General features: G+C 37.0%; 1 protein-coding gene across 1 annotated transcript in view; it reads left to right on the top strand.

The window, feature by feature from the left end:
* Nucleotides 1-697: 697 nt before the first annotated feature.
* LOC149926620 (bone morphogenetic protein 4-like) overlaps nt 698-22,621 on the top strand; it is a 57,042-nt gene continuing 35,118 nt past the window's right edge. Inside the window, exon 1 of the mRNA XM_090158173.1 lies at nt 698-1,338. Coding sequence (XP_090014299.1) covers nt 1,011-1,338 — 328 coding nt within the window. The 5' untranslated portion in view covers nt 698-1,010. The remainder of the gene's footprint in view (nt 1,339-22,621) is intronic.

The following is a 22,621-nucleotide window of genomic DNA, read 5'->3' as shown; positions in this document are numbered from 1 at the left end:
AAATGTTGAAAAAATTAAAAGTTTAAAGTTGACAAGTAGGCTATAGCGTTTTTCAAATTTGTAGCCTAAAAATATTCTTAAAATTTCCAAAAACTCGGAGAAAATATCAATTATAATTTACAAAAAATTGGTTATTTTAACAAAATATTATAAAATATTTCTTATCCAGCAATTTTTTTCAAAATTGAAATAAAATGTTGAAAAAACGAAAAGTTTAAAATTGATAAATAGGCTGTAGCATTTTTCAAATTTGTAGCCTACTTAGCCCACCTCGCGAGTAGGAATAGTCTTCTACTGTCGCTTGATTACAAAATCGTCCTATATTTTCTACCAACATATTAGGTTACCGCTTAAAATTGCAGCGAGCAATAAATAAAATGTCGGTATCCTATCACCTCCTATGTTTATAACAACGCTTTTGGTTTTCGTAGCCGGTACTACAATATACGAAACGAGCCGAAGAGGAAAACGTCTAAATAATGGTAAAGAAACGCGCTCCACCGGTAACTTAGAAGGTAAGACTAGGAATGCTGATGATCGAATTGAAACGGGTCCGGCCGCGTGAACGAAGCGTCTAATCAGTGGCTCCACCCAGCGGCAGAAGCGAGAGAGGCGGCGAGGAGAGTGGCCGAGGGAGACGATGCGAGTGGTGGTAGCAGGTGTTAAGCGGATTGCCGACGCCAGAACAGAGCGAGCGCGATTCATCTGGTCAGGAACGGTGGCGAGTTCTCGTCTACATTCTCGCGTGGAGAGAGATTGAGGAGGTCGGAGGGTATAAGCGGAGTCGGCACTCTTTTCTCTCAGTCTCATCTCGGTCGGATCGATCGCTGATATCATCCGAAGCGCGCGGGACAGAGGGGGGCCCGGGGTATCATCGCCGGCTGACTGCGTGCCGAGACCATTTAGTCGCTGTCAGTCGTCGGCGCGGGAAGACGCTCCTGACTCTTGGGAGCGACCAGGAACGTCCGTACACGCTCCGCAGCGGAGTCCCGCTTACGCCGGCCGCGCTCATGAGCGGGAACGGCCTGCTCTTGCTGGTCGCGGTGGTCGCCAGCGCGGCATTCGCCACCACCGTCTACGGACCCGCCGCGAGGACGCGCTACGAAGGTGTCCGCAGAGATGACCACTCGCCCTCCAACCAAGACGCCGAAATGAGCCAAGAAGCCATGGGGAGATTGCTCAAAGTGTTCGGTTTGAACCACCCGGGCCATCGGGAGAGACACTATACGCCACCGCAGTACATGTTAGATTTGTACAACGCCATCGCCGACAGCGGCGGGATCACCCACACCGTCAATCCTTATTACGCCAACATAGTTAGGAGCTTCCCCGATAAAGGTAAGACACTCTTTCATTACCGGAAATACCCTTGAAGGTTAGTTAAATATTCCCTATTGCTGACTAAGAACGATTCGGATTTCCACCAAGTTAGCAACCTGAAAAGTTGTGATTTTAGTATATATTTGTTTCTTAAGCAATGTTCAACTGTTTGAATTCTGAAGCAAACTAAAGACATCGTGCAAAGGGAGGGGAGGTGGGATGGTATGCCAAAATCACCGAGATCCGACTGGCAAAATACTCACAAACACGCTTTTTACGTATTAAACGGACCCATCACCTTGCCCTTTACCAGCACCCCTCCCTTGGAAATTTCAGTTCAAAGGGCCCGCGACGAGATAATTTGGCCCGGGGCTCAAAATGTATCTACACGGCCCTGTCAACACTGCATTCAAAGACACCAATAAAATTAGATTATCACAGAAAGATATCCAGTAATAACGTTAATTTTAATGTTCAAAAATATATCGTAAGCACCAAAACAAAAGACATTAACGCTGCTTCCAATATGGCACCAATAATTTTAAATTATAACAGAAAGGTATCCAGATATAACGTCAATTTTAATGTTAAAAAGTGTCTCTTAAGCACTCTTCTTTGCACCCAAACGAAAGACATTAACACTGCTTCCAATATGGCACCAATATTTTTAAATTATAATAGTAAGATATCCAGTTATAACGTCAATTTTAATGTTCAAAAATATCTCTTAAGCATTCTTCTTTGCACCCAAGCGAAAAACATTAACGATGCTTCCAATATGGCACCAATAATTTTAAATTATAACAGTAAGATATCCAGTTATATCGTCAATTTTAATGTTCAAAAAGTGTCTCTTAAGCATTCTTCTTTGCACAAAAACGAAAGACATAAACGCTGCTTCCAATATGGCACCAATAATTTTAAATTATAAGAGTAAGATATCCAGTTATAACTTTATTTTTAATGTTCAAAAATATCTCTTAAGCATTCTTCTTTGCACCCAAACGAAAAACATTAACGATGCTTCCAATATGGCACCAATAATTTTAAATTAAAACGGTAAGATATCCAGTCATAACGTCAATTTTAATGTTCAAAAATATCTCTTAAGCACTCTTCTTTGCACCTAAACGAAAGACATAAACGATGCTTCCAATATGGCACCAATAATTTTCAATTAAAACAGATAGAAATCCAGTTATAATGCCAATTTTCTTAAAAGCAAGATTTCCAAAATCGTTAGTTATATGATAATTTAAAAAACTTCGTGTAAATTAGTTAAAGTATTATTTTGAAAAAAATATTTTTGTAGAATATTCACTTACGTGTCAAAGATAGCTCCCAATTTCTACTAGAATCTTTTAAGGTTCCACGACCGAAAGAAACTTTATGAAACCTTACCGGCGCGTCGAAAGAGATTGTATTATTTATACGCTAAGAATGTTATCGGGCAGATAAAAACCCCAGCGTAATAAATCAATCGCGCATTACAAATTTATACATTCCGGAGGAGAAAAACTGACTACAAAAGTCCGAGTAACACGCTTCTCAAAAAATACACTTGAAATATCGGATATTGGAAAACTACATGGATTTATAACTTCAAAAACTTCAGAACTAATAAAGTGGGAGCTTTATTAATGATCCGCGTGTCAGCGCCGATAAAATCTTTCAGATACATAAATACTAGAATATATTTATCGTGATAGTACACGAAAGAAGCTGGTAGTTATTTAATTTAAGAAAGTCTGCGAATTTAAATACAAATTTGAATGACATTTTCCACAAATAGTATTTAATTACCCACGTGATATTAAAATACGTATTCTCTATACAGTTTTTCCCGGGCCATTCTCAAAGAACCTTATGATTATCATTGCACGCGGTCAAACGACTACCACCCCAGGCCCACCCTAAAACACTCTATCATGCAACGGGTGATAGATATTTAGGTGCCAAAGATATAATCCCCCATCAGGATGTATCCCCCCAACTCTACATATAAAAATTTAATAGACGCAATGATACCAGAAGATTATAAAATCTCTTTTACGAGATTAGTATGCATAGCTCTATTCGCGTTTTTTCAAATTTTATAATAGTATATAAGTTTCCGAAATTAAAGATATAGTTTAATTTCTAAAATTATGACTTTTAAATAAGTTATTTTTATTGGTTAAAAGTTATACTATTAAATCAAGTTTCCTTCTTCAATAAAATCGGCTTTCTTGGGGCCCAGAATTACGTTATTAACGGGGCCCAGGGCCTGTGAGGTTTTAGTCGGAGTAATAAAAGTTAAATATTTAGAGCTTTAATAACTGTTTTTTGCTCCAGTAGTGCAGTAGGCAACAGGGCCATGCAGAGGTGGGGCCAAATCATCGGGGCCCTACCCAAAAATCCCCCCCACACACACACGCTTTTTAAGGGCGCGGTACTATAGGGGCCCATCGCCTTGACCTTCATCAGCCACAAAATTTGAACCGAGGCCTGGTATTTGAACTTTCGAAATAGTATATTTTATTGTCAAGTTGGATACGGCACTCGTAAGGTAGATGTTATATACTTCTGTTATAACTCTATATTTAGTACGAGTACGCGTGTTAATAAATATCACGGCAGGCTCAAACTCGAATTACAGTACAGGTAGGTAACTGATAGATAAATCGATTTGGATTTGATCGTTGTACCCTGAGTATACGCTTGGAGTAAATTCTCGCCGGACAACTGATCGTTTTTTTTTAAAGCGGTCAATATTTTCAATTGAAAGTGCGTTATATTTCTTAGCGACGATGTCAACGCTATATGAAGCAACGTTTTCAACTTCAAAGTTAATATTCTAATGGCGTTTTTTCCCCGGCTTCGATTGCAAAATTCAAAACATTTTTGAAAAGTAGTATTTTATTGACTGACATTTCGTTGTTATTATTATCAAGATAGTATTTATTTATACTTAGCGGGTACCACGGACTAGGGGCGTGTGATTCAATAGCGTTGGAACACGTCATTTTGAAGGAACCAATGATATACGTAGCCGATTAGATAGCACTTCAAAGGGAGGAGGGTATTGGAAGAACATCAGGTGAATTAAAAGAGAGGCTAAGAATTGTATCATTCTCGATATTATCAAATCGAATTTTAAACTATACAGAAACGTAAAAATTTCAATGCTTTCTACTATATAACGTTGCTCAAAATATTTACTATAAAATGATTTTGTCTCGAGGGAATAGATACGACTAATCGATACGAAAAAAAAAACATTGCTGCTACGGTAGGAAACACTCTGTTTTAAGGGTAAAAGTAGTTTTAAGCCGTTTAATCAGGGCCGTGCCGAGATATTTCGGGCCCCGGGGCAAATTATGTCATTGTGGGCCCTTCTAACTGAAATTACCGGGCCCTTTTTCGCCGGGCCCTGGGATTTTGCCCTCCCCCTATGAACGGCCCGGCGTGGAATGAAAATAATACACAGCATTTGAAACTATACATTTTTCTAGACATATCTTCGTCCAATTCCAGTCAATCGATATGTATAAAGTCATTATGGATTTATTCTAAAACGTACTAGAGAAAGCTTTTAAAATTTTAAAACCCAAGCCTGTTTTAAATTGCATTAACCATTTCCTGGAAAATTGATAGATATCTGGATTAGTGGCTGCCTTGAACAAATAAGGATTCCCTGAAATTAAAATTTCCCAGAATAAAAACGCTTTTATTTTTCTGGTTTGTCGCAAATTGTCCGTTAAACCTAGGAGCAACAAACACAGCCCCCCACACAAGGAGAACGCAACCCGTCAAAAGTCGTGCATTTTCTTGCGTACAATTTTCATTGGTTAGCGGCTTGAGTGCCTGCTGCCGTCGGAAGGGGAAAATTCGGAAATTGTCTTCCCCACCGCCCATAAAACGGTCAGCGTTAGAGGTCGGGGATGGTTAACTTTTATTCAATAGATAAAGCTCTCAAAACTATTCGTAAAACGTTTTGATCAAGTAATTTGTATTTCTGTATTATCCGATTAATTTTTTGGTAAATTTGTAAAATTAATCGAAAAAACGACGTTTTTTTCGATAAAAAGCTCAAATTTTACGAATAATACATATTTTTTAATAATTTTCCGAAATATTAACCGGTAAATTTGTTTTTTTTTTCATTTTTTCCCAAAAAAAATCAATTTAATCATGGATAATGATTAACCGTTACCGACCTCTAGTCAGCGTAAAGGCTCGTCCAATGAAATTCGTACACAACCCTTCGTAAGCGTGTTCAAAGGCTAGCTGCGTTCACCTTGTGTTTGTTGCTCCTAGGTTTAAACGACGGAGTTGTGTTCAAGCACGTTACTCTTTACGCACACGAGAGATCATCTACCCTCCATAAGACCCTAGTAACAGGTCCTAACATCACTTAGCCTCGTTACGACCCTAGAAATAATCTGTCCTCCCTTTAGACATCATATAGTTAGCGGTACGGGCCCTATACCCTTATGAAAACTTTCTATGTTTTTCTATAGAACATTATAAAGTGCTTTAAGGGGTTGTAAAGTTTTCTAAGTCTAGTGAAAAATTCTAGAGAATTTCTATAGAATTTTTTAAAGACACTTCTTACTACACGTTTATTAAAATATTTCTATAGATAACTTGAGAAAAATCTTTAGAAAATATTTTTAGGGCGTTAATTTTTTCTTTTGGTAGAAAAAAATAAGGTATTTCATAATTCACCTGAATTACGATTTTGTGTTATTTTTAATCTATTTCTAAATTTAGTTAGTCTATTATCTTTGAAATTTTTAATACATGTGTATGCCTTATTAATTAACCTCGCAAACGGTCATAGCCAAATATCTGGCTAATCAACGGGCTCATCATATTGTCTAGTTACGGGCCCTATTCATCATATAGTCTTTAAATTTGATAGTATGACCCAATTTTGGGTGTTGCTATTGTATTATATTAAAAACAACCTAATTTAGTTTAACCCAAATTTTGCGTTTCAAGATTTTCAACTACATTTGGGTTATTTTTGACTCAAAAAGTAGTTAAAAATGAAATAACCAAAATCATTAAACCCAACGTTTTTAAGAGTGTATGATGACTAGGGCTCGTAACTAGGCTAGATGATGACTAGGGCCTGTAACTAGAGTAGCCATCATCTAGCCTCTTTACGGGCCCTAGCTATCATATGGTCTAGTTATGGGCCCTAGACATAATATATCCTCAAAATGGGCCCTAGACACCATAACACTTATGTACGGGTCTTGACCAGTATCTATCCTCGCAAACGGCCTAACCACAATTTGACTTAGCAAGGGGTCCTAGTCATCATTTAGACTAGTTACGGGCCCAAGCCCTCATAAAGCCTCGTTACGGACCTATAGCCCTATATGTGATTGGTCATTTTGATCCAGTAGTTCGATTTGCTACTTGTTGGCTATAGAATAATGATTTAATGTGGGCCCCCCAAACCACCGTCATTTCTTGCTACCCCCTCCCCAAACGACAGTGCTAGTTCTGGACCGTAAACGGTAAAGTTGTTGCGATCGCTTCGGGTTTCACCGCGACAATATAGATTTATTCAAAACAGGCAAAAAAAACTGGCTAATCTAAGTGTTTCCATACGTCGTTTAAGGTCGACCATCATCAAAGTGAACCGCCTCCAAACAACGAAACACACTAAAAGCTTATTAAAATTCCCTCTTCGACCAACGCTAATGAATATGCTCGTCTTAATCACCAATAATATACGTCCTTGATAAAACATAAAATATACCTCTAAAAGCTTAAATATTGTAAACCATGTCACGAGTCTATTAAGCCTATTTTAATTTGAAATAGTATAGCGTTTGCAGTGGCGTAGCTGAGAACTCATTTTTTTTTGGTTAGCGGGGCCCCCCGAAACTCTAGCCCCCCCCCCCCGCACCACGGGCCCTGCGGACCATCAGCTACGCCACTGAGCGTTTGTTCATCGTTGATTAAAGCTTTGCCGAAAAAGTCGACTTATCGGCTAGTTTTCATTACGGAACTTCCGTTAGGCCTAAGAACTGGTTTTCATGGAAGATTTTAGCGTGTAAAAATTTGGCGTGAGCTAGAAATAGTTCAAAATTCACGTTAGCGCTTACTAACTTTTCATTTTTCATCCACGCTTGGTTTTCATTAGAGTCAAAATGCCTGCAAAGTTTTATTAGGCTTATTTTCCACACGCATTCGTCACGAGGGGCCGGCCCTAGGGCGGTGCGAACGGTGCGATCGCACCGGGTGCCGTCATAGGTGGGGGCGCCAAAACGGGATCGCGACGACGGGAACAATAACTTTTGACCGAAAGACCGAAACGCCTGACCTCGCAACGAGATTTCGCACCACCAGAAAAACTTGCTGGGGCAGACCACTATCCGTAATCGGTTTACAAGAACGTAGCTTTGACTCGACTAAAGTTATTACATAATCGATTACAGACTTACTACTCCTAGGCACTACCAAAGGCTGTACTAGCTGTAATCGGTGTACATAATTTAAGTATATGGTTAAGTTAGACCGTTTTAATTTGAAATAACATACATCATTTAAGGAAGTAGTTAGCCCCTCGATGCGTCCTTATGTGTTTTCCTTTACACTCGTAAAAATGTGTGTACGTTCCAAAGATAAGCGAACTGATGTATCACGAGCCAGTGGAAACTATAGCCACTTGGTTTCCATTAGTATGTTTAACTTAACTTTCGGAAGCAGAAAGGTTTATAATTAGCGCGTAAAGAAAAATGTGGAAATCAAACATTAGGCCTAACGGGAATTTTTTGCGTCGATGCTGATACACCGTTTTGGTATAGGTGGTATTCACGAGAAGATGGCAGCCATTGCTCTAAGGTAGATATTTATGGGGGAAAGGGGGATGACACTAGCCTTCCACTACAGCGATGATGATGTCACGAGAATACACCCTATTAGTGAAAACCAGTCTTAAGGCTTAGTTTCCACTATCGCGTAAGATAATGGAAATGTTTTGCCCTAGATAAAACCAGCCCTTAACCCGCCGCCGTTATATTTTGTACGGCGCGCCGCCGATATACTTCATGAAAAACCAAAAGTTGTTCTACTAAAAATGCGAATATTTTCGATTTAATTTCACTAGAAATTACGACCACTATTAATATTTTCAAGTATGATAGGCGTTGTTTTCGTAAAATGTATCTTTTGTAAACGGAATTGAAAATTAAATTTAAAGTTTTGGTTTAACGCCTAGAGGTCGGTAACGGTTAATCATTATCCATGATTAAATTGATTTTTTTTGGGAAAAAATGAAAAAAACAAACAAATTTACCGGTTAATATTTCGGAAAATTATTAAAAAATATGTATTATTCGTAAAAGTTGAGCTTTTTATCGAAAAAAACGTCGTTTTTTCGATTAATTTTACAAATTTACCAAAAAATTAATCGGATAATACAGAAATACAAATTACTTGATCAAAACGTTTTACGAATAATTTTGAGAGCTTTATCTATTGAATAAAAGTTAACCATCCCCGACCTCTATTCACGCCGCTTACGAAGAAAAAAGTTTACCGGATCACAGCCGCCGTTTAAAATGTATCAGCGTCTGGGACTACCGTTGATTAAAGTGTTACAGCATAGCGTTTTGATTACATAGTTTCTATTGAACTAATTAAACATGCAAATGGCTTCATGTTCGTTACTCATCCCAGGTATGATCAGCCTTTAATTTTGGAATCCCCGATTTTCGGTACGCATCGCAAAGATCCATCCAATTTTAATGGTAGACGTGTTTTAACATATGATGCGAAAAGATAATATCCAAACGACAAAACTTACAGCTAATTTCATACATCAATTTTGTTGATATGAAAAGATATCACACTTTGATCTTAGTCAAACCTTAGACAACTAAATTACTGGACCCGACCCATGACTTTGCTTACGCCCCAAGTCTCAGTGATGTAAAAGATATATACGCCAAATTTCAAGAAGATTGGATAATATTTAGGGGTTGCACACATTGATCACTTTTATCACTAGTTGGGGCTCATCATCAGTACTGTATAGGTATCTTGAGAGCGACTTACATCCCGATCTTGAAGCTAAGCCTAATATTAAATAAATATCAGTCCATCGGTGGTTAGTATTCACTTTTACTATCATATATTCTCATCTACACCCCCCCTTTCGACTATCTGTTGCTTCGGTGCGTGTTTTGAAATTTGTTTAATGTTAGGCCTAACTTCAAGATCGGTTCGTAAGTCACTCACCAGATACACAGCACTGATGAGCCCCAACTAGGGCGAAGCCGGTCTACTGTTGAATTTTCTGGCTTTTTAAGTATTTTTTTTATAGTTTTTCACTTGAAGGCCTATGTGATCGCGCTTTTGATTTTTGCTTGCAGACCTATCGGCCCGAGTATGTCTCATAGTTTTTTAATGTTTCCAAATTTGTTAGGGTTTAGCTTTCTTGTCCTCTTTTTTGATGGACTTTTTATAATTTGACGTCTTGTTATACCAAATTTTATTCCATCGGTGGTTCGCAGTGGCGTAGCGTGGGGTGGAAATAGGGCAATAGGGGTCAAGGCCCCGGCCAGCTTAGAACAAGAGGTACAAATTACTATTGACCATTACATTAAAGAGTTCGCGTTGCAAAAAACCACGCAGAATAAAATTTTAATTTTTAAACGACTTAAATCGTTTGGGCAATTAACGGATCAACAGAGTATCACAGAATGTTTACCGATTTTTGCCGACATGTAGTTGCAAAGAAAGCGGCCGGCGAATTTAGGGTTGGCCCCGGGTGGAATAAATGAACGCTACGCCACTGGTTCATATTAACTTTGATTAATATAACACATGTTTTGCCTATCATACTATCTATTAATCTTAGTGTCTAGTTTTAATATTTTTTTAAGTTTGTGATTTCTAGTTTTCCCTATAAAAGTAATTAACATTGAAAAATCGTATTTTTTGTCTACTTTTATAAAACTGATCAAAGTGTGCAACCTCTAAATATTATCCAATCTTCTTGAAATTTGGCATATATATCTTTTACATCACTAAGACTAGGGGCATAAGCAAAGCCTGCAAATATTTTACATCTTATTTTTTTGCCTCACAAAATGAAACACCCTAGCCAGCGCTCCTACCGGGAGAATCACCAAACTTTCCGCCCAAATGACAAAAGTCGTTCGCGTAAATTTCCGGCCTTTTAAATATTTATATGTAAATTTTTCCAATATCGGCCACAGTGGCGCTACGAGCCGCTCTGCTCTTAAAGAACGAACCAATCTAATTTTTTGGCGAAGGTCAAACAATCTAAGCTTATTATTAAATTTACAAAAAAATGATCATGCAGTGAGTTTCTAAAACTAGAGGTCGGGGACGGTTAATCATTATCCATGATTAAATTGATTCTTTTCCGGAAAAAAAATGTAAACCAAGAAATTTACCGGTTAATATTTCGGAAAATGATTAAAAAACGTGTATTATTCGTAAAAATTGAGCTTTTTATCGAAAAAACGTCGTTTTTCCGATTAATTTTACAAAATTTTCCAAAAATTAATCGGATAATAGTGTAGTGTTGTAAGTCGAAAAAGTTTCCGCGGAAAATTTCCCGCTCGGAAAATTACCGAGGCCTTTTTTTCCGGAAAATTTTCCGTATTTTTCCGAAAAATATTAAAAACGTTTTCATTCCATGATTCGTCTAATATATTGTTTGCAAATTTAAATAAAGCGGCATTTTCACCTCATTTTTTCTAATCTAAAAGTAAAACTAAACCTATAGACTAGTTTAAACTGGTTAACAATGTAACACTATTAATGTTTTGTAGTATGTTTACTGATATTAGTCATTTTAAATCGATAAAAAGTTTAAAACATTAAAAACCCTTGAAAAGTAATTTATGTTTAATTTTTTTTTCCGATTTGCGGAAAATTTTCCGCAATTCGGAAAATTTTCCGCATTTTTTTTTCCGGAAAAATTAACAACCCTAGATAATACAGAAATATAAATTACTTGATCAAATCTTTTTACGAATAATTTTTAGAGCTTTATCTATTGAATAAAAGTTAACCATCCCCGACCTCTATCTAAAACTATTACATCGGGAAAATGGTTATTTTACATGGTTAGGAAAAGTACTACTTCGAGCCTGTGGAGGTACACGTTTCATTTGGATGCTTCTCTCGTCTCTCGTAAGAGATATTAAAGGCTTCTAGTATTTCTTATATTTCCACTTTATTTTGGAGAAATCTTACTTTAGTGATCGCGCCAGAATAAAATATTTATAAAAGTTTCTAGTGTCTAGAAGCAACAAACACAAGGAGAACGCAGCTAGCCTTTAAACAGGCCAACGCAGTGTTGTGTACAAATTTAATTGGACGAGCCTTTACGCTGAACGTTTTACGAAAAGGGGGAAGACAATTTCCGAATTTTCCCCTTCCAACGGCAGCAGATGCTAAATCGTCTAACCAATGAAAACTGTACGCGAGAAAATGCACGACTTTTGACGGGTTGCGTTCTCCTTGTGTGGGGTGCTGTGTTTGTTGCTTCTAGCTAGTATAGTCTAGGTTCGACCAATAAGGGACATGTCAGCGAGGGGCTAGTCAGTTGAGGTTAACGGTAATAGTTAGTGTAGGGAGCTGTTCGCTCGCGTGGCTTGCAGGGCTTGCCACCACCCTCCTACGCATTGTAACCCGGCCACCTGAACTAATGGCTAATTAAAGGCTTTAAAAGTCGCTCGATGACTTAGGCCTAAGTTGGTGCCTTTAGTATTAGCCTAGCTGATTATTATTATCATTATTTTATTCGCGTAATCGGTGTACAAGCCCTTACCTTTGACTGTACTAATGAGAGTACTCGTAGTGTTCGGAATTGTTTATTCATTATCCACAAATTTTGCGATTTATTTAAAAAACGTTGGTAAAAAGAATATCATTTTAACTTATTTAATTATGTTTTTAAGCAACCAAGCATTTATTTCAATAAAAGTGCCATTTATTTAAATAATTGTTTGTTTTATTTAAATAATAGCCTGATTCACTTTCGATTATTTGAACATTTTACAATTTTTATTCAACTATTGGTTATTTAAATAAATATTATTTAAATATCGCCTAGCTTATTTTATTCATGGATAAAAATTAATCGAATGCCGAACACTAACAAGGAGACGACCCGAGGTGTAACACACCGATTTTGTTCAAACTCGGGGGTTTGGTAGACCTTAATGTAACTTGAAACATCCTAAAGGGAAATGTCTCCATAGGCAACCGTTTTGCCATGGCAACCAAAAATGTTTTTTACAACACAAAATGGACATTTTCCCATAGAAAATAACATGGGAATCTGACCAATATTAAGGGTACCCCCTGTAAAAATTTTTTAATTTTTGAAAATGCTAAAAATAGAAAATATAAATAAGAAAATAATGAAAAAGTTCGAAGTTGATTAAAATCTTTACATGGGTACCCTTATATTTGGTCAGATTCCCATGTTATATTCAATAGGAAAATTTCCATTTTGTATTGTCAAAACCATTTTTGGTTGCCATGGCAAAACGGTTGCCTATGGAGACATTTCCCTTTAGGGTGTTTCAAGTTACATGAAGGTCTACCAAACTCCCGAGTTTGAACCAAATCGGTGCGTTACACCTCGGGTCGTCTCCTTGTAAGTACTCGTACTCTTTAAAGTCTGTACCTTTAACAGTGTTGAGTACGCGTAATCGCAGTACAGTCTATCTAACCCCTCGAATGTCAGCCTCCGATAATAATCTTTGAAATTCCGCAGCAAATCGGAGGTAAACCGGATAGCAGTGTCTTTCCGTTCTCTATAAAGCGTAGAGATTCAACCGCTCTCCTTAATTGGTTTTGATCCGAGCCACTCGCTCACTAGATGGCGGGAGGAGTGGGTGAAGGGCGTGATCGGGCCTGCAAATTTAATGGCGATCGGGGACTTTATTTGGGCGCTGCAGCCTGGATAGTGGCGTTTAGGGAGGCCAGCCCCATTAAGGTAGCCCCTCTCCTCCCTTTAATAGCCGCGGCTTAAGTGGCTTCATTGGGCAATTGGGCCCCCCAAATCCCACTATTATGCCGCTGTAATCATAACAGCCACTTTCACCCCGTCCGCCGAGATATTTCACAATGGCCTTCTTTTAAAATATTCAAGCCTAATACACTTCGTTAAATCACCCTTTCGCGCAAATTGCTCCTTTTGTTAAACCTCCTACTGTCTCTCTATTGCTTTGGCCGCTGTCAAGATTCTATCTACGTTCGTAAGTAACGGATAAGTATGACGCGAAACGGCATTGGTTAATGACAGTCTGTCCTAAAACATTGTGTAGTCGCAAATTTACAAACTAGTCACTACCTACTTCCATTTTATTTTTAAAAATACCGCTACTAGGAGTCAGTTTTATGTCACTACCTACTTTTATTCTTTGCAAAACTACCGCTACTAGGAGTCAGTTTTATGGTCTGATTCAATAATTCAATCTAGTCACTACCTACTTAATTTTTATTGCAAAATTACCACTACTAGGAGTCAGTTTTATGGTCTGATTCAATAATTCAAACTAGTCACTACCTACTTTCATTCTTAGCAAAACTACCGCTACTAGGAGTCAGTTTTATTTTCTGATTCAATAATTCAAACTAGTCCCTACCTACTTTTATACTTTGCAAAATTACCGCTACTAGGAGTGAGTTTTATGTCACTACCTACTTTTATTCTTTGCAAAACTACCGCTACTAGGAGTCAGTTTTATGGTCTGATTCAATAATTCAATCTAGTCACTACCTACTTAATTTTTATTGCAAAATTACCACTACTAGGAGTCAGTTTTATGGTCTGATTCAATAATTCAAACTAGTCACTACCTACTTTCATTCTTAGCAAAACTACCGCTACTAGGAGTCAGTTTTATTTTCTGATTCAATAATTCAAACTAGTCCCTACCTACTTTTATACTTTGCAAAATTACCGCTACTAGGAGTGAGTTTTATTTTCTGATTCAATAATTCAAACTAGTCCCTACCTACTTTTATACTTTGAAAAATTACCGCTACTAGGAATCAGTTTTATGTTCTGATTCAATAATTAATTATTATGCGTTATTTTTACTCTTAAAAACGTTTTTAATTCTTAATAAGTCTGGGTTAGAGATTATAGCACTACTCACAGAAGGTTAGCTACGTTATGATTTAAATGGTCATTGTTGAAACAAACTGTTACTAAAATTTTTTTTGGTAGGATGGATGTGTCATACTTACGAGTATTATATTACTTTTGCTATAATAAATTACCTACTCCTAAAGCCTCTTATGTAGAAAGCCCCTGTAAAGTGCTTTGTGGAATTTCCGGAGAATTCGAAAGCTTTTAAAACAACGCCTGTAGACCCTTATTGAGGAATTTATTTTCAAAGTATATGATATTAAGTAATCCTTATTATTACCACCTTTATTTGAATAATATTTCATGCTTCAATTTTTTTTTTACAATCGTACATAATATCGTTATATATAATCAAGAAGGGGGGCCGGTAAAGGGGGAAGAGGTGATATTCTGGTAATGACCGCGATGGCTGTAGGTAGATCTCGTCTCGGTCGTTCTAATTGCCGGCACGAGTGTATTATTAAAGGTCTCCCGAAGTGTCTTCGAAAAAAGTGAAAAAAATAATGTTTGGGTGAGAGACGCTATTTCTTTTACTACCAATTTGCCACGGGCAAAATTGGCGCCAAAACACTGACGAAATACCGTTGAATGATACTCCAGTAGACCTAATAATATAGTTAACAATTTTGACCAAAAATGGGTCTATTACAAATTGAAAATATATTTTGGTAGACACAAAAATTGCGAGAAAAAAACGGTTAGTTTTCAAAAACAACAATTTTAAGAATTTCTTAGGTAATAATAATAATAATCAGCTAGGCTAATACCCAAAGTTATCTAGTGATTTTATTATGCCTTTAATTCAGGTTTACGTTTTTACTAGTTTACTAATTAGCCAAATTTACATAATTTGTAAAATTAGTAAATAACTAATTTTTCTAAAATATTTCATTTAAAAAATATTAATAAATTACTTACTTAAGGATTTCATATTGACATTAGTATATTACTAAACTTCCTAACATACCAAATAAGTAAATTGCTTGCTTCCTGAATTAGTAATTTGCATAATTATTCATTTATTTATAAACTTAATAGTTTATTTATTAAATTGCTTTTGAGTGTTCCATCGCCGTTTAAAGTAGAAAATGTGGTTTTGTACGATTCGTAGGGTCCCTAAGTACGTAGGCCCTTGGACTAATTAATCCAGTGACGTTACTAAAATAGGCACAGGTATCGCAACCGTAGGTGTAGGCTACTCAAGCTTTAGCCTACTTTTATTAATACTTGAGGGCCCACAAATCGATTTTAAGGGACCAAGGAAGGCCCTCTTCAAATTAATGATGGTTCCCCAAGCGAGGCTGAACAACTGCTACCAAATTTGAAAATTCTAAAAGAGGTCGTACTTTAGAGAAAACCCATTATTTTATGTCTCTTAAATTAGACGCACACAAAGAGCAGGCAAGTTGAAAAATAACGTCAGCCTTTCAGCCTTTATAGATATCTCTAAATTATCAATTCAATTTAAAAATAACAGACTCCAAAAAAATCTAAATACGATAGTTGCAAAATCAGTAGAGAGAGAGTGACGCATTTTTGTCTCCAGCAGACGGATAAGCGTTTGTACGTTTTAGGGTAAGCTGACGCGTAATTAGTCAAAGCAAGGCCCTATAGACCCTGCGCCTACTTGGCCTAATGCGAACGAGCCTCCCAACCTCAATAATAGGCCGTATTCAGTCACGAATCTACCCAAAATACGCGGCGCGCCAAGCCAGAAGAATGCTGGGAATATAACTGTCAGTAAACGCGTCGGATATTACGAGACAGAGACGCCATTTATAAAGTGATGTTACGCGGCCGTCCTCATCTGCAAGGCAAATCAAGCTAGACCACACTTTTACCTTTCCTGGCCCCGAGCGCCGATACGACCCCCCTCGCTATTCGCAAATTGACGCGCGTATAAAATATGCGACAGAACTGGCTCTCGGTTGAAACAGAGGCAACCGCTCGACCCTCGAGACAATTTATTTTGCCGAAAATAAAAATGACTGGAGAAACAATTTGCTAGAACAATTGAGAAGCGAGGTGGAAACGGACAAGCGATTTTCGTCGGAATCCTTCGGCGAAAAAGAAAAGGTTTTTCTTGAAAGTAGTTTTACATTACCATCTCATTTCGAATGGACACGAAAAAAGGACATTGTTCGAAGACGAAAAAGAGTTCTTTTAGGAAGAAGTATTTACCGAGAGTCATTACGTTTTATAGTTCTATTTTGGCAGTTATCTTAAACGGTGGCCCGTCAATCGATTTGTTGGCCCACGAGATTAGAATAGGCACATAGGACGTGATTGCTAGTCGATAATCTTCAAAAATGCAATAAAATAGTACATTTATATAGTCTTCTATGGGAAAGAACAGTTGCGTTTTTTTTTATCGTACGAGGGTTTATATTGCTCCGAAAAATGTTGTATAGCGACTGTTGTAACGTAAATTATTCAGTAAAAACGCGTGCCTGGAGTTTTTCTGTGGAATGAGAGAAAATGTAAATTGAATTGTGGATTTAATAAAAATATGCAAATAAGCGAATCCCACGTAAAAATTGAGGAACCGGTATGAAAAAATCCATACCCACCTCATTTAGGTTTAAATATTTGGTTTCCAACCATTCCCATTCCATTTGACATGCATTTTGTAATAACAACAATAACAACAATAATCAGCTAGGCTAATACCCAAGGCACCCCCTTAGGTCTAAGTCATCAAGCGACTTTTTAATTTCCGACCATTACCGATTCAAAGTAGAGGACAAATTAATTCCCGACTATTCCAGAACTTGTTCAATTCCCGATTCAAAGTAGAGGCCAAATACATTCCCAACCACTCCCAAAATTTCCATTCCCGATTCAAAGTAAAGGCAAAATCCATTCCCAACCACCCCGAAATTTCCATTCCCGCTTCAAAGTAGAGGCAAAATCCATTCCCAACCACTCCCGAAATTTCCATTCCAGATTCCAAGTAGAGGCAAAATCCATTCCCAACCACTCCCAAAATTATCACTCCCGATTCAAAGTAGAGGAAAAATTCATTCCCAACCACTCCCGAAATTTCCATTCCCGATTCCAAGTAGAGGCAAAATCCATTCCCAACCACTCCCGAAATTAAAATTACCTTTTCCATTTATTCCCTAACCGAAAATAAGATAATAAGATATCAATCTGCACCCCGCCCATTATCGCGATAAATGTAAAAAACCGTTTTCCCGCAGTCGATACAATCGAGCAAAATGCAAAAAGTTCCGTCGAATAAAAGACACGTTTCAACGAGACCATACTGGGTGGCCAATTTTCCCATTAACACATTGCGTATATAATATACGGAGACGAAATACTTGGCATTTTTGCGAAACATTCTTCAATCTAAAAGGGTTATGGAAGATGCCCGCGGCTCCGAAATACACTTTGCCACCAGCATGAGATTCGCGGGATCGGCTCGCTTAAGACTGAATTGCACTTATTACGCCTACATCTCCGACTGCAGGCAGGAGCTTTGATTAAATTTCATTAATTACAACAGATGTCAAAAATTCTGTCGGTGGCGACGCGGTCACCGTTGAATGCCAAAAGACAACGCGCGCAGTCGACATCACCAGAAACCTCTTTTGCAATTTAACACGCTTGGCGGGAATTTTAGTAATAGTTCATTAGGAATTGCCGAGATGCCCTCGAGAATGTAATATCATTTGCATCGTAGATGAAGGCTACTTTAGAGGAAATACGTGGTTTTGCATAGTGCTTTTTCGCGGAAAATAAACTAGCTTTTTCCAACAATCCTCGACCATTTCAAGAGCTATTTATTTATGTATTTTAGAGTCGCGATTCAGAATACCAAAATTAAAAGTTTCTTTGGAAATAAATTTAATAAGAATGTTATTTATACCGATTATGCTGAAGATGGCGCTACACAGCACTAGGAAGACTTTCCCGCTTCTATTTAATAACGGCGCGCGACGCACCCTCGGTGTTATGCTTTGTTTCCACTAGAGCGCGTCGCGATGCATAAGGTGTTAATTGAAACGTGCCACGGTGACTGCCACCAAGCATGCGTCGCGCGCCGTTATTAAATAGAAGCGGGAAAACTACTAATGTTTTGCAGCGCCATCTTCAGCTTAGTCGGAGTTAAATTAAAAGTTTTTTGGAAATAAATTTAATAAGAATGTTTCTTTTACCGATTATGCTGAAGATGGCGCTACACAGCACTAGGAAGACTTTCCCGCTTCTATTTAATAACGGCGCGCGACGCACGCTCGGTGTTATGCTAGGTTTCCACTAGAGCGCGCCGTTATTAAATAGAAGCGGGAAAACTACTAATGTTTTGCAGCGCCATCTTCAGCTTAGTCGGAGTTAAAAATCTTCCACATTCTGATAAATTTTCGCATTAAGTCAAAATTAATTGGTAGCAGACGATAAACGTAACATTTCGGCTGTTTCATAAAAATAGGACATAATTTGTTTTAAATCTTTCTTCTATCTGGATATTAGAAAACATTTTAGAATCAATCGTTAGAGACACCTGCTACGCGAGACTAGGTAAACGTCCGCCCACGTTCAAGGCGTACCACCTTCAAGGCCAAAAGATCTACAGGGGCCGACCATTCCGTCTAAGGTAGTGGAAAACAAAAATAAATAGTTGAGAGCGTCGTGAAAGCCTGAAAGCAATCAAAATCTTTCCCCCGCCTCCCGGTGACCCATTTCTGGAGATAAGCCACTTTAAGTGAGCCAAACGTGAGCTATGCTATCACGCGATGGATACTTCCAAGGGATTTCCGTTTTTAAGATAATCTAACTCTATGGGAAAGGATTTCCGCCTTTAAGAGATTAGTTCACTTTATTGGAAAGCCTTTTTTAGACATGATGGTTCAATGGGAACTTACAAGGAGAGTACCCGAGGTGTTTATTGCCGATTTTGTTCAAAGTCGGCCGTAATGTAGACCTATATGAAATATGAAATTTCCCAAAATGAGACGTTGCACTCACTACCCATTCGATTTGCCATGGCAATCGAAAATGTTTTTGACCACTTTAAACTAAAAAAGCATGGGATTTTTTCGCTATCACAGGGTCCTAGCTACGAAAATTTTGAAAAATTTTGAAAATCACGAAATGTGTAATTTGGACCACATTTAGGTAAATTTCATCAAGTTTGGGAAAATTGAAACATTTTTAGGGTAAATTTGTAACAAATTTTGGGTAAAATAAGGAAAAAAAATCTTATTTTGGTTGTAAGTGGTCAAAAACATTTTCGGTTGCCATGGCAAATCGAATAGGTAGTGCAACGTCTCCTTTTGGGAAATTTCATATCTCATATAGGTCTACATTACGGCCGACTTTGAACTAAATCGGCAATAAACACCTTGGGTACACTCCTTGTTAGTTCACTCCATGTTAACGTATTTAACTCTAAATGAACTAATAAGGAGACGACCCGAGGTGATAGCCACCGATTTTGTTCAAAGTCGGGTATAATGTACACCTCCATGTAACTTGAAAAACCTGTAAGGGAAAAGTTGCGACGGGCTTTCGTTTTGCCATGGCAACCGAAATCGTTTTTGACAACATGATTTGGAATTATTTCCATTGAAAATAACATGGGAATTTGAAGGATTTTAAGGGTCCCCCAATTGACCAAATTGCGTTTAAACTTGATTAAATTTAATTTTTAAAATCAATTTAAATTTTTTTTAACGTTTTTGAAATTTTGAAATGTTTTAATTTTTAAACGGATGAAATTTTAGTTGATTCTATGAAATCATAATTAAAATTGGGTAGACGCAAAAAATTGGGTAAATGTAGGGAAATTTAAGGAAATGCAATTAAATTTGGGTAAATGCGAATAGATTTGGGTAAATGCGAAAAACACTGAGTTAATGTAAATAAATTGGGTTAGTGCGAATACGTTTGGGAAAGTATAGGGAAATTTGTAAGGGTAGGTAAAATTGAATAAATTCAGGGAAATTTTAGGAAATGAAATTAAATTTGGGTAAATGTGAACAAAATTGTTTAAATGCGAATAAATTGGGTTAGTTCGAATATATTGAATTGGGTTAACTCGAATAAATTGGGTTGGTGCGAAAAATAGGAAATGTATTTAAATTTGGCTAAATATAGGAAAACTTGGGTAAATAAGGGGAAATTTGGCTAAATATAGGGAAACTTGGATTATTGCGAATAAATATGGGAAAATCTAGGTAAATTTGTGTAAATGCGAGTAATTTTGGGTAAAAGAATTGAAATTTCGGTAAATACGAATAGATTTGCGTGAGTGCGAAGCAAACCAGGAATACTTGATCATAGGTTTGAAAATGAGGCCAGAAAATTGGTTATGAAGTAGTGTGCGTATTTAAGGGTCTTTAAAAGTTAAAACCTCTGAACCGAGTAATTTGGTCAAAGTGCGTTTCAACCCCATTACCCCAACCCCCAGAAACCATTGAAAACTCTTCCTGAAGTAAAATCCTGGATACGCCCTTTATCTAGGTTTTCTAAAAATACCATCTTAACATATTAAATTTGTGTAAATGCGAATGAATTTGGGTAAATGGGATGGGTAAATGCGAATAAACTTGGGTAAATGCGAATAAAATTGGGTAAATGCGAATAAACTTGGGTAAATTCGAATTAATTTGGGTAAATGCGAATAAATTTGGGTAAATGCGAATAAACTTGGGTAAATGCGAATAAACTTGGGTAAGTGCGAATAAATTTGTGTAAATGCGAATAAATTGGCAAAGACACGGGCATTTTGGTATTTCAAAGATAAGGTTGGTAATTTCTAGTATTTTTAGTACAGAAATTCGTGAGTAAATGAAAGTAAATTGGAATTTGTTAAGGATTTAAATAATCAATTAGGCTTAAACCATCGCACGGGTGGTCGGGTTAAATAGAGTAGGAGGGCAGAGTTCTTTGCGTAATTAACTTAAATAAAAAAATATTTAAGGCAGAAAAATTTTTGCTGATCACATTAACGCTTCTTAAAATAGTTTCAATGGTTGCGTCATATGATTTCAAATTCATTGAACCAAATAAATCTAGGTTATTCTGAATTCATTTTGGTGAATGAAGTGAATTGAATGTATGTTTGTTTTAGCTTGTAATTTCTAATTCACAAATTATTTATTCAAAAACCAAAAAGCTATATAGTTTAAGCTATAACACGGAAATATATCTGGATAACATCGTGGTTTATTGACGTTTAAGTTAATTTCTACCTCCATTTTCCAAGATGGCTGATTTTCCTTAATTTTGTGAGATTGCAACTCGTGAAAGAACCTCACAACTGGAGTCGCCAGATCTATATAATCGGAGTTCCATTAAAATGGTATTTTTAGAAAACCCAGATAAAGGGTGTATCCAGGATTTTACTTAGGGAAGGGTTTTTAATGGTTTCTGGGGGTTGGGGTAATGGGTTAGAAACGTACGCTGACCAAATTACTCGGTTCAGGGGTTTTAACTTTTAAAGACCCTTAAATACGCTCACTAGTTCATGGCCAATTTTTGACCCTCATTTCGAAACCAATGATAAATTATTGCTGGTTTTCTTCGCACTCACCCAAATTTACTCGCATTTACACAAAACGACGTACATTTTCCTCATATTTATTCGAAATTACCCAAGTTTCTTTATATTTACCCAAATTTCCCTATATTTACCCAAGTTTCCCTATATTTAGCGAATTTCTTTATATTTAGCGAATTTTATATAAATTTACCAAAATTTTACTATTTTACCAAATTTATTCGTTGTTTGGCACCACTGTACAAGGAAATTTGAAAAATTGAAGGGGTCTTCCATAAAGATTGCTTTGCAGGCTATATTCCCTTTAACGTAATTTATTCGAATTAACCCAAATTTATTCGAATTAACCCAATATATTAGAATTAACCAAATAAAATCGAATTATTCCAATTTATTCGCATTTACGTAATTTTTTTTTAATTTACCCAAATTTAATGGTATTTAATGGAAATGGAAATGGAAACTGGTTTATTGTGTATCAAAACAACACTATTACAGCGTCAGCTAGTTGACACACATTGCATAAAAATTATATGTGCAAAGTGTTTAAAAATGACCGAAAGGTGAAAAGCATAATATAGTTTTAATTGAGAACAGTTTTCAGGGCTCCTACGTATTAAGAGCCGGTAAAGTTTGAAGTTCAG

Source organism: Leiobunum rupestre, chromosome 9 (assembly GCF_980474605.1).
Source record: "Leiobunum rupestre chromosome 9, qqLeiRupe1.1.hap1, whole genome shotgun sequence".
NCBI lineage: Eukaryota > Metazoa > Arthropoda > Arachnida > Opiliones > Sclerosomatidae > Leiobunum > Leiobunum rupestre.
This window is presented reverse-complemented; position numbering and strand designations above follow the sequence as displayed.